We start from the raw sequence: 17483 nt of genomic DNA, 5'->3' as shown, positions 1-17483 counted from the left end.
CTTACAACAGAGAAACAAATTTACATCAGTATCAGTTGCTGACGTTGTATGAACACATTTCTGTGGTTTTGGTCCCTAACAGCAACTTCAAAGTAAGTTTTAATACTGATATTCTTTTTCTATAAGGAACATTCTAACATTTATAGGTTTTAAAATTATTTTAATTGTGAGAAACAGGTATTACAAATGACTGTTTATTTTCTCAGTGGATAATTTCACTTGTATATGGTTGACAAGTCCAGACTTCCACAGTCAGACAATCCCTTCAGAATATGCAGCTCCACCTAACAGACTGCCTCCTAGAAGAGGAACCCATGGTCCATACCCATTTGCAGAAGCCATTACACTTTTCCTTTTTATTCTGAATCTGAATGTAAGCAGCTGTGTCAAAATATTTCCTAAAAAAACATTAACTTACTCCACTAAGTTCCATGTAGCATTAGTGTAATCTTCAAGGAAGTTGATATGCATTGGGGGTGTCTGTTCGGCACTTACTGAACAAGAGCAAAAACTGCCTGTCTATTATTGTGTGGACTTGCACAGCGCAAACCACAAACATTTAAATTAAAAAAAAAAAAAGAAAGGAAAAAAGGCAGGCTTTAAAAACTAAAAGAAAATTCTGCTCTTGCACATTGATATGCATGTAAAGCACAAGGTGGTCTTTCTCTTAAAATACTTCTTTGCAGTGGAAAGTAAAGTAAATAGTAGTAACTAAAACTTCATAATCATCTGAATTACAAGAAAAGAACAGGCACAAAAAAGGTTTTCATCAGGCAGGAATGTTCAAAGTGCCTCAAGAATAATAATCTAGAATTTAAGCATAAGCAAATGTGCAAGCACAAGACTGACCTTTATCCCAGTGTTGCATGTGACACATTCTTAAGATAAAACTAAATTTTATAGAAGCTGCAGATCATTTTTTTTCTGTGCTTTACACTTCATATCATCTCACAACACAAATCCTGAGCCAAGCAAACATCAACAGCTGTGTTCATCTTGAATCTAATGTTAGTTTTGTACTCTGAAGGCACAAATTAATCCAGAATTTTGTACTTGTGATTGAATTTAAATGTGCACTAGACAGCTAACTACCTGTGCTATGGCATGGTACACAACAAAGTGGTACACAAAGAACAGCTACACTTTTCAGCCAGGGTATTTCTGAAACACTGTAACCTTAAATGTGACAACAAAAATGTGCATGGGACTGTCAGTTTTAATATCAAATTACCTTACTTTCCTTACTACTCACAGAATTAAAGCTCCTTTGATATGCCACCTATGTTATTACAGAATACATTCCTTCATAAGCATTCAGTCCTTTCCATAGGACATAATGCAATAGTTTGTAAATATATATTCCAGGCTATAGCATATTTGCTCCAAAAATTACACAAATATCTTCATATCATGTAACATTGAATGCCTTGCTTAAAATAAAAGCACAAACCTTAAGTCCGCTGTCAATTGCATTAATTTAGCTCAAATAAACTGGAAAACAAAACCATCAAACCTACACTGTAAGATGCTGTTTCCACTTCGGACTATTTGTATTGTTGCATTTTTCTGTCTTCTTTGACTGTCCATCTACTGAGACTTCCACATAAGGGCTAGGTCCAAACCATTTATTTTTTTCTTTTAGTTTTGCTGAAATAACTGTTAAGAAAGAGAAAAATATAATAATTTACTCAATAAGAATTCAATTGCAAATAATATTTTTCAGTTGTGTGCTTTAGTATTCAAGTATCAGGTCAGTGATGCCTGACAATAATACTCAAGAAAAAAAATACATTAGATGGACAAAAATGCTCTTGCATTGCAGATCATTTTATACAAAGCTATAGCTCAGATAAATGCCACATGCAACAGTACTTCTATAATATCAGACACTATAATTAATAATAATCAGTATAAGATCTACAAAAGCGCTTATGTGTTGAAAGTAGAAAATATCCTCTACAACCTCCTCCTGTCTATCACCAGCCAAGAGAATTCCTGGAGTTTATTACACTTGGTTGTTAAAAACCTCAAAACATGATCTCTCTCATTAAGGAATCATGGAAAACGGCCACTATTTCTGGTGGAAAGAACATCATTAAAAAAAGAACTTTGTGTCAAGTTTTCTGTATCAAAGCAAACTTACAGAAAAGCTAACTAAACGCAAATTCTGAATTCCAATAACTACCTACAGTTCTAGAAATAGCAAAACCTGGACAGGACTTGCAGCTCTAGTGCTTTAATTTTGGGGGGGTGAGGGGGGTGGTCTTTGGGTTTTGTTTGTTTGGATTTTGGTTGGGGAGGTGGGTGGTGTTTTGGGTTTTTTTTTTTTAAACATTCAACACCATTGACTGCAATGCTCCCGTCTTTCCAAACACTGTGGCTATGTTGCCTCCATTTAGCCAAAGAAGTATGCGTGTGCATGAGTCTACCCCCGACATTTCACTCTTAGATTAGGAGTTTTCTTGGATTCCTTGGCAACACTAAACTCACAAAACAGTACTTAAGACAAAGATGATATCATTTGGAATTGGCCAGTGAACTCCACTCTGTTCTAACAATTCGGTCTCCTGTGTTTTTGTCACCCACCTCAGCTGCACTACATCCTTAAAAAAAGATGACTAATTCAAGCCCATATGGCTAATCTACCTAGATTCCCTTTATAGTCTATGCTCCTTTAGAGATTTAGAGAAGTAGCTTAGTATAAACTGCTCTGAACTGCTCCCAAGGGAAACCCTTTCTCTCTATATTACAGACATCTTACAGAAATTAACTTCAGTTAGCTAACATTAATATTCACAAATAGCTCCCCTTCCTTCCCCTCATGTCTCCGGTACTTCTCTACTACAGCATCTCATGCCTCAACATCACCAGCTATCTCAAAGGCATCAAGACCTACTTTGAAGCAGCACAAATCAGCGGTCTTGTACCTACTGTCAAGGTTCTTTCTTACCCAGACAACCTGAAAGTTAACTTAAAACTAATGAAGATAGCACAAAGAGGGGGTGAGGACAGGGCAGGTGAGGGGTGCTGTTTACAGAATGTCTACAAAAACGTAACGCCTGCTTGCGCAGGAAATAGTTTGCTTGCAGACTGTGGCTGAACGTCTACGGAAATTAAGAACTATTCAAACATCTTAATAGTCTCAATTCTAAACACTGAGACATTTCTTCAACTTCACTTTCTTTATGCAAGTCACGGGCCTTTAGTGAAGCAAGCCTTAAACAGCAATCACCACTTCAATCCTTAGCTCTGCTCTCCATAGCTATGTGGAGGATGTACCTCCTTCCAAACCTCTTCAAATTTTCTCTCCAATATCAACCTGTAGGGACAAGATTTCTCTTAAAGTCTCATGGCCTACTGAGAAAAAAGCAGCTTGTGATCTCAGTATGACAGCTAGAGCCAGTATAACTTATTCGCTTCCAACCTCCTTTCTAGTCTAAAGCTTTCCCATCTATTTTTGACAATTCTTTTCATCCCCACAATATCAGCTTTGTGAAATTTCTGCGTATACCCACAGTTCTTCCACACTGAGGGTGCAAAATCTACCGTTGATACTTCTAAACAGAGACCTGCACACATCCACAGATCTCCCACTCCCAGGCTTCAGTTTTTATGCTTCCGTAATATTTGTCAGAGAACAAAAGTGAGGAAAACTTGGTACTTAAGTTTCGACAGCTGCTCTGTTGGTGGGGCACTACGAAAAGCAAAGCATGTCATGTAAATCCATTCCTGTGTAATCTACAGGTGCTCAATTACAGTAATATTCTCGCCAACACTTTTATTAAAGCTCCTTTACAATGGTGGCCATAAAAACATGTAACAAGGCAGAAGCAATAAGTCAAATTTAATGAACAGCGGTTCAGATTCACTTAGCTTGAGATGTAAAAAGATCATTAGGAGAAAGTGTTAGATTTGGTATTATGTCACGTGTTAGTACTGAAAGCAGTATCATATACATTATTATATTTCAAAGAGGACTGTTCTGTACAATTTACTTAACAGCATTCAAAAAGAATTATTATTTTTTTTTTTTTTTACACAAAAATGTATAATTTCAAAATACATTTCAGATAAAATCCTGAATAAGATAGCTATATATTCTGATGGCATAACACCATCAATTTTATTGTGCAACTTCTCTTGGGTTTTGTACAACTCAAAACTTCCTGAAATGCAACATACTAGTAACTTCGATTTAATAGTGGGAAAAACACTTTTACATTCTAACCAGAAAAGATGTATCCTTTCAAAAGGCTTACCAGTGATCTGAAGCTGTGATTTCATGGAAAACCCACTGGATGGTCCTGATCTGGACCCACTGCCAGCCATAATACGGGCTGGATCTTGAATCTGGATGAAGAGACAATGTAAACATTTGAATCCTCAAAAACTCAAAAATTAAATCATCTGGTTTTTGACATGTAGATACATTATACTGCAAACAAAACCATGACACTTGTTTTCTTTCTAGTTCCTTTCCATTTCCCTAAAGTACAGAAAATGGTTTACAAAGGGCTTAGTCTCTACTATTACATAATCTGTAAATATTCATGTCCTAGGCAAAAGAGGTCTTTTGATTTTGTCCCTTCAATTTGCCAATTAACTGAGAGCAAATGATGTTCTAATCACAGAGTTTGCTGTACCTCTTATGTCTGAAAATATCTGCCTCTTTTGATGTCGTAAGTCCTGGGTAAGAAGTTTATCTTCCCATGTCAAGTATTGCTTGGTTTAAAACAAAACAAAACAAAAAAAAGAAAACCACAACCCATAAGCATAGGAAAAAGGCTGAAAATGTAAAAAGTGAATTCAAATTTAGAGAAACCTGCTTCTGTATGTCTTTTGTTTTCACTTGGTCAGATCAAGTCTACAGACAGGGGCTGTAATTCTACAAAGCACTTCACTAAAAGAGGAACTAACATCACTTTCTGAGAATGAGACAACCTTTACAACCCAACCCTCCCTCTTACCACACCCCAGTCCTCACACCTGTGCTAGCCTGATCCTCCCAGCACCAAAGCAAGCAGGTATTCCTACTATTTTTTGAACTTGATTCAATGCAGTATTTGGTTTTGGGGGGCAGGGGGTAGAAAGTGGACAATATGCATCATATAGTTTTGATATTAACAGACAGAAATGAAATAGTATGCTATTATATTATAAATAGATATCACTTTAGAAATATCCAGATATCCTTGTCTCCTATTCATTTTTAAAACACATTTTCAGCTCAACATCCCTTACCAACTAAACTAGAGATATATCAGTAAGTCCTCTACAGCTGATTAGCCACTGGAAAATGAATGGGTTATTGAAGACTCCAAATTACTTGCTGGATACAACTTCCAGAATACTTACTGCATCCCTCTCACGCCATGTCCCCTCCTTTGTGCCATTTCCTCACTGTCTTCTGTGGTCATAACCTACTGCGAAACCATTCATCCACCTATATCTCTGACCCATCTCTCTTTGGGCTCCCATCTGTTGCGAAGCTCAGCTACGCTGGCCAAGGGGTCAGCTAACCAGCACAGTCAGATCTCCCAGCCAGTCAGCCACCGAATCTGAATCCCAAAGCAGATCAAATATCACAGGCCAGCTCTCAGGTCATTTTCTGCACACAACGTTATTTCCAACAAGGAAAGTAACATGTTAGCTTAAGCTGCTGATACCTGTATCTTGAATACAAAAGGCTATATGTATGAACTTACCACTGATAACAGCACCAGCAGTCTAAACAAGTGCATGTCTCACCCTCTGTATGCCATGCAAACCAGAATTTGTAAAAGGAGACCAGATCTGAATATCATAACTTTCTTTTTAGAGGCTGCAATCTGAAGCAAAAGTCTGTATACTGTGACAATTACTGTGAAATCGGTAACTCCACAGGTATTTTGGACATGGTAAAATGGGAAGTTCTTGCATCCTATAGCTTGCTGATGCTAGTATTAACTACTGGAGAATATGACACCATCAAAAAAAGTAATAACAACTTGCTTGAATAGTATATAGTGTTATTAATGGAGTTCAGTACTGTTAATTACTAGATTCCAGATGTGAATCACACAAATCTAAATTCTGCTAGAGTGAAAAAGCTTTTAATATAAGTATTTCAAAACTAGTCTAAATTTAAAAGATTTAGAGGACAATTCTTAGTTCTGATCCTGTGATTAGTTCTACCAAACTCACTAGGTATCCTTAATGCTTTAAGAAAGCAGTTGAATACCAATACACACATACTGGATAGCCTAAAGGAGTTTGCATTTACAGAAGAGCTGCTATTTTGCTCCTGGAGAAATAACACTGCACATAATACAAATGCAATTACTGAAGGTGATAATTTTCAATTCATACGGTAAGCACATACAGCATACAACATTCATTCAGAAGCACATGTTAAAGCTAACTTTCATTTCTAAGCCTGCAAAATACACTCATTAAAATTACTTTTTGATCATTTTCATTGAGAATATGCAGAAAAAAATCTAGCAGCTTAATCACATCTAAAATTACTGTCCTGCAAACATTTGTTAGGTTAGCACATGTATACGTGCAAGTGTGTATGTAGTGAGACAGTTTTCACTAACAATTAGCTTAAGTAAAATCTCAAGAATCTACTGCCTCCCAATAGTTCTAAAAACAAGAAACTACATTATACATTGTTTACTTCTCTCAGCTGCCATAAAGTTTCTAATTATTTTTGAACAATAAAACCGAATAGTCTTATTTTATTGCACACTTGGTAAAATCCAGAGGCTCTTCACTTAAAGCAAGCTCCATTAGTCAACGAGGAAAAAGAAGGAGAGTTCCAGAGCAAGAAACAGCAAGCAACAATTTACCTGCACCCTGCACTTCAATAGCCCTATTTCTCTTTTCATGTTTTCGAATACTTTGACCCCAGTGCCTCTTCTGCTCCCCTTAACTGCCAGCTGAAAAAGACGCAGCAAGCACAACAGCTGATTCCAAGCCAGGCATCCAGCAAGGAATAATCACTGAACTCACACTGCAGCTTTTCTCTCAGCTGGGCACTAATTTAAGTCTCTTCCCTACCATGCATGTACATACTCTATCCAGATTTTTCATAACTCATAGAAATTTAATCAACTATGATACCTCCATCTCCATCAATTTTTAGCTGGAATGGATCAGCACTTAAGAACATTTGTAGTGCAACACACAGGAAAAGGGGAAGAAGAGAGCAGAACGGGATTGGCAGATGGAATTGTATACAATTTTCCTCATTTTCTTAGGAAACAAGGCTAAAATACCTTAATTAGTCAAATAAGAATCTGTGATGATTAATGAACTACACTTCGAAGAAGCACAAAGAGATTGCAAGAGACAACCCCACAAGTCACACACATCCAGCTGATTTCTACATTTAAACTTAATTTTTAGCATTTAACTTTTTGTTTATATAACAAATACACACACAAATTAAACCTGTTTGGTAAGAAACTACTGTATTAACAGCTATTTTTAATGGAAACACTGCATATGATTTAAACTCAAAAACAGCCTAGGGCTACTTATAATCACAAAATAAGACAACATACATTCTTCAATCATTATTAAATTATTTCCATTTAGTTATATTACAATAGAAACAATATTTAGCATTCTGTGAAAAGCAACTGTCTTTATTTAAGACAAGCAGTTCTGTCAGCAACTGGATGTGAACAAGCCATCATGTGTGAACACCAACAAGCATTTGAACAAGCATAGACCTTCGGACCCCTTGCCAGTGGAAAGGAGTATCAAGATTGCTTTCAAGCTATATTATAAATAATTATTTTATGAACAAAAATATAATTTGAGAAATCATTATAAACTCGGTATGTCTGCTTTATAAATTCACTGTAATGCAACAGGTACTTCCACAAGTTGAAACTGTTATTCCAAACAATGCAGAATGCACACCCAAGTTTTTTTCTGCAGTAGAAAAATCACACACGTCTTCATAAATATTTAGGGTTTGCTTTTGTTGGGGTTTTTTTTGTTGTTGTTGTTGTTCTGGTTTTGTTTTAAATTATAGTAAGCTTATATTGCCATTTTTCCCTCAGATACTGCTACCCACTTCCAAGAAACCTACCAGAATTTGAAATTTAGGAACATTAGTTGAAAGGTTTGAAAGCTGTGACAGAGAGAACGAGGCAGTGTAACAGACACTCAGAGCATGATCACGTAAGTGTAATCTTCTTAGAAATAAATAAGACAAATTATTTGGCATATAAAAAGATACAATACAGAATAATACAGAATTCATATCTTCTTGTCATTAAAAATAAACCATTCAAATGCTTGCCTGAATTTCTTCGGTGGCTGCATACCTACTCCCAGGTAGGTTTGTTTGTTTTTCTAACATGCTACCATAATGTGTAGATTATTAGATAAATTATGCTCAGCTTCATAATTGCATATGCCATTATTTGTACTCGAGCAGGTTTGGACAAACATTGCTTAAAATAAATCCACCTCACAGTAGGAAACTCAGTCCACGCATCCTTTGGGGATTCAGTTCTTTGAATTACACCTCTAACTGGAGTGCTTTCTCAGAAGCCTCCCCTACGGCATGACCTGGCTGTTAGGCCAAACTGCATCATCTTCCATAGCATTTTAATCCAAGCCAGCAAACTTCATCACCAGATTTTTTTGTGCAAGTGGTGTGGAAGAAAGAAGAAATTCTAGAGGAGCGCAGCCCAGATGCTACAAACACTTTCAGAAAAGGGAAGGCAGAAAGGGACGATCCTCATCTATTTTTCTTTTAACAAATCATGAGAAAGAGTGGGGAGAAAAGCAGCTTTGAGTGCTTCTTGGTTCAAGCAAAGTACAGGAAGAGGTGGGAAGGAGCTTCTTATCCCACAAAATCAGGGAGTATAAATAGAAGAAAAATGCTATCAAAGGCTTGAGAGATCTTCAAAGTGTCACACCAATTTAACTTATGGTTACTTTATTCAGCAATGGGATTAATCTATTAAAGAACTGATTTTGAAGGTAATTTTGTTTCATATTTATTTGAAAGAATAGAAGACACAACTAGGTCAGAATGAAATTCTGTGACTGTATATTATACATGCATAGCTTTGAAGATATGTTGGCACATGCTCTTTATAATTTAAATAAATACTGAAATAATTGCACATTGTTGGCTGCTGTAAGCCTTATGTTTAGTAACTAATTTTAAGAACAGGCTAAACTGCTCTTTACAGGTGTACCAATTCAAAGTGTATTTGCTGTTTCAATAATCTAGTAAAAAAAATCATGTAATGAAAAAATTTCTTTAACATACCTAGTAATTTTAACAATGGTTTTGAAAACCTGTGTAACACAGGAATACAGACTTTGGAAAAAGTGTAACATATACAAAGTTGTGTTTAAAAAACTGCATGTAAGATGTAACATGTCCCCTTTACAACAGTTAACTTTTTTATCAACAGGTATGTGAGTTACAGACAGTTAAGAAGAGATTAGGCTAGATAGTTCAGAGAAAGTTCAAAGTCACCTGTTCACATTAATACCACACTTCTTCTGCGTGTGAGAAATTAAATACAAATGCTTCCTCTCCTTCCCCCAAAACACTGAAGCCTCTTTTTAATTGAAGGCACACATATTGTGGAAAAGTTCTTTTCTCTTAAATGTTAGATATAATTACCCAGTAAGCCTAGGCAGGGACAGCTCGTTTGGCAACTTACTTCTTTAGCAAATTTGGAGTTACTTTAACTGTTCAAGTTTCATTTTAAAGTAAAAAGTGGTTTGACAAAGCTGTTTTTATTGTTTTACATTTTTACCGTTTTTTTTTCCCTAAAATAAGTTTTAAGGACATGGTCAGTTTTGCCCAAACCAGTAAGAAGACATACAGAAAGAAACTGCTGAGTAATCAACCAGGAAGAAAAGAATAGACACAGATTGTGAGAGTGTTGAGTACACATTTGAAAGGGAAGCAATTATGAGGTTTGCATCAAGGGATATTTATATAAGGAATGGAAACAAAGAGGGTTTTAACAGTAGAATGCAGCCTAGTTCCCTTGGCCGTTGCTGCATGTGAGCAGCACTACAGCTATTTACTGAAAATGACGTAAAATCAAAGTAGTCTCTGCCATAATACATCTGTTGAAATTTAAAATCCAGATGCATATAGTTTTTTGAACAAACGTGAAATACAACACATACTGGGTCCAAAAACAGACTCTAGGTTGAATTACTGAGCTGTTGTCCTGTCTCCACTGCTATCAATAACTGTACTCACCAGATTAGAGCCAGCACTGATATGCCAGTTAGCACTATAGGCACACCTCCCTTTTGCTGTGTACACGCTCAGTTTAACTATTTACAAAGCTAACATACAGGCAGCTGTTCTTATAAGAATGAGTGAGATGCAGACTCAAAGACAACGCTTGAGCCAATTCAATATACTAGCTAAAAATATATTTGTGGGAAATACAATTTAATCAGTTTGGGAAGCAACCCAAGTGACATGACCTTCAGAGGCTGCAACGATGGAAGAAGAGTGACATTGAAGCAGAAACTTCATCCATTATGCCGTCTTAAAAATGTGTATTTTACATTTTTCCCTAATTCATGTATACAATATATATGATCCATTGTACTTTTGGCTGAACACAGGAACCACTTTCTCTTTATGTCTGCTTATGAACTATCATTTCTACACCCTTTCAAAGTACAGTGGTATATCAGAGTCAGAAGTCACATCTCCTTTAAATCAACAGGCCTAATTGTATTTTATTAGTGAGATTATCTGAATCTATTTTAGGTAACTACCATCCTGAATCTTTCTATTGAATGTTTTTCTGCTACAAGCAAACATGCCTTGTAAAGGATTGTAATGGAGATGTCAAGACTGGTATGAACAAAGGAGGAATGGAAATGTGCATGTATAAATCAGAAAAACCAGCAAAACAAAGGTTAAAAGAATGGCTTTTATTGATGACAAAGGACACTTCTTGCAGCAATAAAACTGCGGAGTGTTTGTGTCAAGAGCAGGATGCCCTCACTCTGATAACAGCACAGATGACTGGCCAGCAAAAGAGCCTGTGCTTTAACGAGAGGAGAGTGCCAACAGGATTACGGCACATCACGTCATTCCTTTTCCTGTTAGCCCAACAGGAAAACATACTATAGCTATAAAGATACGGATATTCCAAATCAGGAAAAAGCAAGTAGCATTAGCCTTCACTTAAAATTTATGGAAGCTGAAGTAAGTCAGATTCTAAAGCAAAGGACTAGTGTAAAACAACTCTTGACTCCCAAAGGATATAAAATTTTCATCTACAAAGTAGTTTGTTGTCACCAAAACGAACCCGAAGCATGATAAGCAGTTGACAGATACCGTAAGTTCCACCCTCCATGTAGCACATAAGAGACACCGGCTATACCACCGCAACACACAAAAATGTCCTGGTGCTTGCGAGTACACGAGTGTGAGAGAAAGAGTATATGAAATGTATGAGAGAATGAGTGTGAGGGGGTAAAATGGAGACTTTAAAAGTAAATACCATATCCCCTTCCTGTAAAGTCTCACACTGAGTTTTGTTATACTAATTTTACTGCAACCTCATACACAACATGAATGATAATCAGTCTGACAACACATTGATATCCTACAATAGGATCAAAAGATGGCTTTATTGTGTGTCATCAACAGATTTAAAATTACAGTAGCAAAGACTAAGGAACTACAGAGTAACAGCCTTAAACATCTTTCCTAAAAACACTCACAATTATTTATGCAACACTAATCCTCAGTGCTGATTCCTTTTTTTTCCTAATATCTACCACTTCAAAAGAGAACTGAACATGGGAAACTCTTCTGAATCCAAAGTTTCTAAGTCAGAAAAGCTGAAAAACATTTAACCTGACTATCAAAACAAAGAGACTGCCCAAGGAAAGACAGAATAACTCTGGAAAGGTGGCCAGACACCCAGTGATATTCACGCTGTAACTTTTACCTCAATATCACCACTGTTCTTTACGCAGACTGCGCAGATTAGAAAAACTGGTCCATCAACTTCAACCTGCAGAGAAAATTGCTTCCAAAACACTGCTTTCAATCCAAACTAAACTATGTCTTCGGGACTCCCAAATCAAAGACTTACATTAAAATTATAGAGAATTCATTCATTAGCATTTCTATGCACCAAGAAGGCTGCTCGTATAACCTGCACCTCAGAAGAAATATTTCATATTACTTTCTTCTACCTATAGTATTTGATACTGAATAAAAGAACTGGAAAAAAGACACGTAAAGAAACAGTACTGCAACATACAAAATTCAAAGAAAAAAAAAATCATGTAATTTGACGGTTTTTTCCCCTTTCAGTAGTACATCAATAATTCCCCAACCACAAGCTGTTCTTAGACTAAAACTGTGGCAGGCAGGACAAAATGGACAAAACAGGCTTTGCCACCAACTCAGATAACTTGCCAATGAATTTCCTTCCTAACTAAAAGGATGTTAGCTTTTGATAACTTTTAAGAAATGCTCAAAGAGGGAAAAAAAAGGACAAAAGTGTACATGAACATCATATGCCTTTCACTTGATTCCAGAAAGCCTGGCAAGAAAAGCCACTGCAGAGAGCTGCACGAGATAATTAAAACCATTTGTGAAAACAAAGAGATAGTCTATTTTTATTTCAGCCATTTCCTTCTTGTGGTACAATCCATTTCAAAGAGGACAACAATTCATATATGCAAGCCACTAAGCTAAAACTGGTTCACTGCTGTAATCTTAGAAATAGAGCAATACTTAAAATGGCTGGTTCTTAAATACCACCATTGGAAAACAAGATATATTAAACTTGGCATGCATGTTAACCCACAGTAGAGAGAATTAAACTCGTATTGGGAACACAGAGGAGAAGACAGTGAAACTGCCACCATTGTAACTACCACAAACTTTAACAGATTTTTGAACTGTTGGATTTACTGGTATTAACTGGACATTAACCGGATTAACTCCTGCATTTTACAAACCACTGCTTTTAGAAATTCATTTTGGCCTTTTAAACTCTTTTTTTAAAAAATCTTTTGTAGTAACATAGTATCAACACAATACTGCATTGACTCAGAACTACGTTTCATCTTAATACTTTGTGATGAGGCTTCAGGAAAATTTTTCAGTGGTAGTGCACAACCAGAACGATGTCACAACCTGTGGACTGGAAGGTAAGCAGTTACCTTGCTACTCGCAAAGCAAGACAAATTGCTTTTCATTCAAGAAACCAGATATTCAAGCCTATTCCTTTTATGGCTGAAAGTACCCAGGTGTTATCATGGGCTGACAATACATTTGCAAAGTAAAAGTTTGTTTATAAGGGTCTGTACTCTTTTTTCCATTTCATGACAGGCAAAACTATTTTCCTAGGTTCCCTCTTCTGGAAGCTTACTCTATAGGTCAAGATTTTTAAATCACTGTTAGTTGCCTTTTCTTGATGGAGTAACAAATCCCTAAGGGTATGAGTACAGAATATTTTTACTTAACTTATCAAAGACAACTAATCAAATTTAGCCCCGAACCTGTCTCCATAGTAGGTGGTTGTATAAGATTTATGTAGCAAGGTTTTGGTAGCAGGGGGGCTGCAGGGGTGGCCACTGTGAGAAGAGACCAGGGGCTGCACCCATGTTGCATAGAGCCAGCTCCAAAACAGACCTACCGCTGGCCAAAGCTGAGCCCATCAGAGATGCTGGTAGAGTCTCTGTGATAATGTATTTAAGAAAAGGTAAAAAACGCTGTGCAGCAGCTGTGTGAGAAAGGAGTGAGAAAATGTGAGAGAAACAACTATGCAAAACAGCAAGGTCAGTGAAGAACGAGAAGGAGGAGGTGCTTCAGGCAACAGAGCAGAGATTGCTCTGCAGCCCACGGAGAAGACCATGGTGAAGCAGGATGTCCCCAGGCAGCCCATGGAAGAGACCATGGTGAAGCAGGTTGTCCCCATGCAGACCATGAAGGAGACCATGGTGAAGCAGGTTGTCCCACTGCAGCCCATGGAGGACCACGCTAGAGCAGATATCCACCCTGCAGCCCGTGGAGGGCCCCACATTGGAGCAGGTAGATGTGCCCTGAAGGAAGCTGCAGCCCGTGGAGAGCCCACAAAGGAGCAGGCCCCTGGCAGGAGCTGCAGTCCATGAAGAGGAGCCCCTGTGGGAGCACATTTTCTGGCAGGACCTGTGGCCCACGGGGGACCCACACTGGAGGAGTCTGTTCCTGAAGGACTGCATCCCATGGAGAGGGACCCATGCTAGAGCAATTTTTGAGGAACTGCAGCCCGTGGGAAGGACCCACATTGGAGAAGTTTATGAAGGACTGTATCCCATGGGAGGGACCCCATGCTGGAGCACAGGAAAAGCATGAGGACAAAGGACTGGCAAATACGAAGTGTTATGAACTGACTGCAACCTCCATTCCCTATTCCCCTGTGCTGCTTGGGGCGGAGAAGAGGTAGAAGAGTTGGGAATGAAGGAGTGAGGTTGAGCCTGGAAAAAAGGGGGAAGTGGAGGGAAGGTATTTTTAGTTTTGTTTTTATTTCTTACTACCCTACTCTATTTTTAATTGTCAATAAATTAATTTTTTTTTTTTTTTCCCCCAAGTCAATTTTTGCACATGATGGTAACTGGTGAGTGATCTCCACATCCTAATCTCAACTAACAACATTTTTTAATCTTATTTTCTCCCGCCTCCTGCTGAGGAGGGAGAGTGAGAGAGCAGCTTGGTGGGCACCTGGCAGCCAGCCACGGTTAACCCACCACACTGGTCTACCGTGACCATCACATTTCAGTTGCACCACATTTCTTTTAGGATGGTTTAAAGGAATCTCAGCTTCCAACATACACATTAAACTCATGATCTGAAACCTACCAGCTGACAGCATTATGATCAGAGAGCTGCTGCCTGGAAGAGGCTCCAGAACTGGGGGTGATTGACTATATAGTGGACCAACTTCTCAGAATGAGCAATATTCTTCTTTCATGTGAAATATTCTTTTAGCACCTCCAAATACCAAAATTCCTCTGACCTTACACAATTCCTGTCATTCGGACTGTTAGACTGTTATTATAGATCTCTAACAAAAAGGCATGAAGTTCTAGCAATTAGAACTCTGACATCTGACATCTCTGACATAAATCACAGCTTTCCCTCTTAATTCTTCCACTTCCTTGCACTGTGAACCATATCCTATATGGAGCTTTGCGGAAATACAAGTTAAAAAAAATAATCTGTGCTGTAACTTCAGGGACATCCTTCCTCAGACAGGAAGGAAAGACAGTTACAAAGACTGAAGCAATGTAATTGAGAGACATGTATTGACAGACCCGTAACAGGCAAAAAGCCTTTTTATATTTCACTTTTGGAAAACAACATTGTTATATTTCCAGGTTTCTAAAAAGAAAGTACCTAGAAAGTATAAACAACATTTTCCAGTGGTAATCTTGGAAGAGAATTTTCTCGAGAAAAGCAGATAGTGTGGCCAGATAGTTACAAGCAGTCACTGTTAAACTGTGCACTAACAGTAAGCTGACCAAGTATCCAAAAGCATTAGTGCTTTGAATTGCAGCTGTTCCATAAACACAATATTCTACAGAACACAGCCTTGGTTATGGTTTACCTAAGTAAGATTGTACGCTAACCATAGAAATACATGCATTTGTTTTGTAATTCAGAGATTCTATTTCTCAATGCTACTCAAATTTTATCATAAAAGACAACTTTGAACACAAAGAAGCACTGAAGAGAAGTCCAAGATAGTTACAAAATACGGAGTTACCAAAAGCAGCAGTATTTTTTGTTCTGTTTGCCCTATAAAATCTTATTTAGCCCTACAGCTATGTTTACACTTCAGCTGGCTCTGAGGCTAAGAGGTTCCTACAAAGCAAAAATCCCAGTCTGGAGCATCTCAGTCAAGTATTAATGTTGGTGTTAGCAACAGGTTAATTTGGACCTTACCATGAAGCATGAAAAAGAAATCTTCTGAAGAACTTTACCCAAAGTCTCTTCCTGCCTGTTGCTATGGGAAGGGGAAGGAAAGAATTTATCCGGAGGCCTCCGCTTATCACTGCTTTAGCTACGTGACACAGCAGCGAGAAGAGATGGTCACACAAATCCACAAGCCATAAGCTACTTATTCACGCTACTCAATTAAATTTTAATTAGGGCAATGAAATAATCTTAATGTGATCACCCAGAGTTAAGCCAAAATTGTAAGTTATTTTTTCCCCTTTAAGCAATTTTCTTACTTTTAATCTATTAACTGATGACAGCCTGGAAGAGATACTTTAAATCACCTCCCTTTTACCATCTTTTTGCAGTTTTGACAGTTTTCCTAAAATGCAAAAAGTTAGCAGAAATAGTCAGGAAAAACACCAATTAACATTTCCATAAAACAAAGATATTCAAGGATTAAAAGTTATTTCACAAAAAACACATGTCCAAAACTTGAAAGATGAAAAATACACCATAAAAACCAAAATTTTGCCTGTTACAAAGTGCCTAGAAAATTAAGGACAGAGAGACAAAATACAGAGGACAGTCAGTGACTTTAAAGCCGTGGTACAAAGCCTTGTGAAAAATTTCACACAGGATGAGAAAAGTTTGCTTGGTTTTACTCTCAGATGTTTCTGAACATAGTCTAAACAACTGTCAAGCAGAATTTATACCTTATCTCTCAGAACCTTCATACATATATTTTTGTTCTCTATGCTGTGCATTTAAAAAAAAACCTATCTAAAAATGACCTGAAAATAACATATATGAAAATGTGTTACTGAAAGAGTATATGAGGAAACAAGGGTATCTTAAAATGAGAACACACTTCTATGAGTTACTTTCTAATTTCCTCCTAATTTTTTTTTTTTTTTTTTTTTTTACTAGAACCACACAATAATTTAGGCTGGAGAGGAGGTCATCCTGTGCAACACCCTCCCAGAACAGGGCCAACTTCAAAGTTAAAGCAAGCTGCTCAGAGTCTCATAAAAATGTTCAGTACACTAAACTAGTAGCGAGATACCAGTTGTAATAAAGGTATCTCAACAGATACTCAAGTTTCCAGATACAATAACAACAAAGTGAGTGGTTTTACCAAATGCCTATCCTATTTTCCTAACACATAAACGTGCACAAATGCCTTACATTCCTAACATTTCAGGCCTTTCACATACCCTGCCATACTGCTACTAAAACGTATCAAGAGAAACAAAACATATTTAACATGAAAGTTAAAATATGAAGTTACCTAAAGATGCATTCCTTAGAAATATTACTCCTCTTGATATTTGCAATAATATGGAGAAATGAGTGAATAAAGTAAAACAGGTGAACTCTAAAGACAACTGCCTCTTCTACCCTAAGCAGTCGCCTTCCAATCAAGTTCAATTACAAGCCAGCTTTCATTTCATAGGAGATTTCTCACTGTTAAGATAATTTACTTCTTTCAGGACTTCATGCAAACTGTAAATCAAACTGCTTTACTAAAACCGAA

The 17483-nt window shown here is 37.3% G+C and overlaps 1 protein-coding gene across 7 annotated transcripts in view; it reads right to left on the bottom strand.

Annotated features, from left to right (window-relative positions):
- The window catches only part of ITCH (itchy E3 ubiquitin protein ligase), a 63614-nt gene that overhangs the window by 33582 nt on the left and 12549 nt on the right, over nucleotides 1–17483 (bottom strand). For 5 of the 7 annotated variants that reach the window (XR_014229695.1, XM_082326333.1, XM_082326331.1 and 2 more), the window contains exons 2-3: nucleotides 4260–4350; nucleotides 1518–1656 (exon numbers count right to left, since the gene is read on the bottom strand). The exons of 1 other annotated variant lie outside the window; for it this stretch is intronic. Coding sequence is in view for 4 of the 6 variants with exons in the window: in XM_082326333.1 (XP_082182459.1) it covers nucleotides 1518–1656; nucleotides 4260–4329 (209 nt within the window). In the remaining 2 variants the exon portion in view is untranslated. The remainder of the gene's footprint in view (nucleotides 1–1517; nucleotides 1657–4259; nucleotides 4351–17483) is intronic. One more of the 7 variants, XM_082326336.1, reaches the window with a different exon arrangement.

This window comes from Platalea leucorodia (genome assembly GCF_965183815.1).
Source record: "Platalea leucorodia genome assembly, chromosome: 13".
In the NCBI taxonomy this organism is placed as follows: domain Eukaryota; kingdom Metazoa; phylum Chordata; class Aves; order Pelecaniformes; family Threskiornithidae; genus Platalea; species Platalea leucorodia.
Note: the sequence above shows the minus strand (reverse complement) of the source record. Positions and strands in the feature narration are given on the sequence as shown.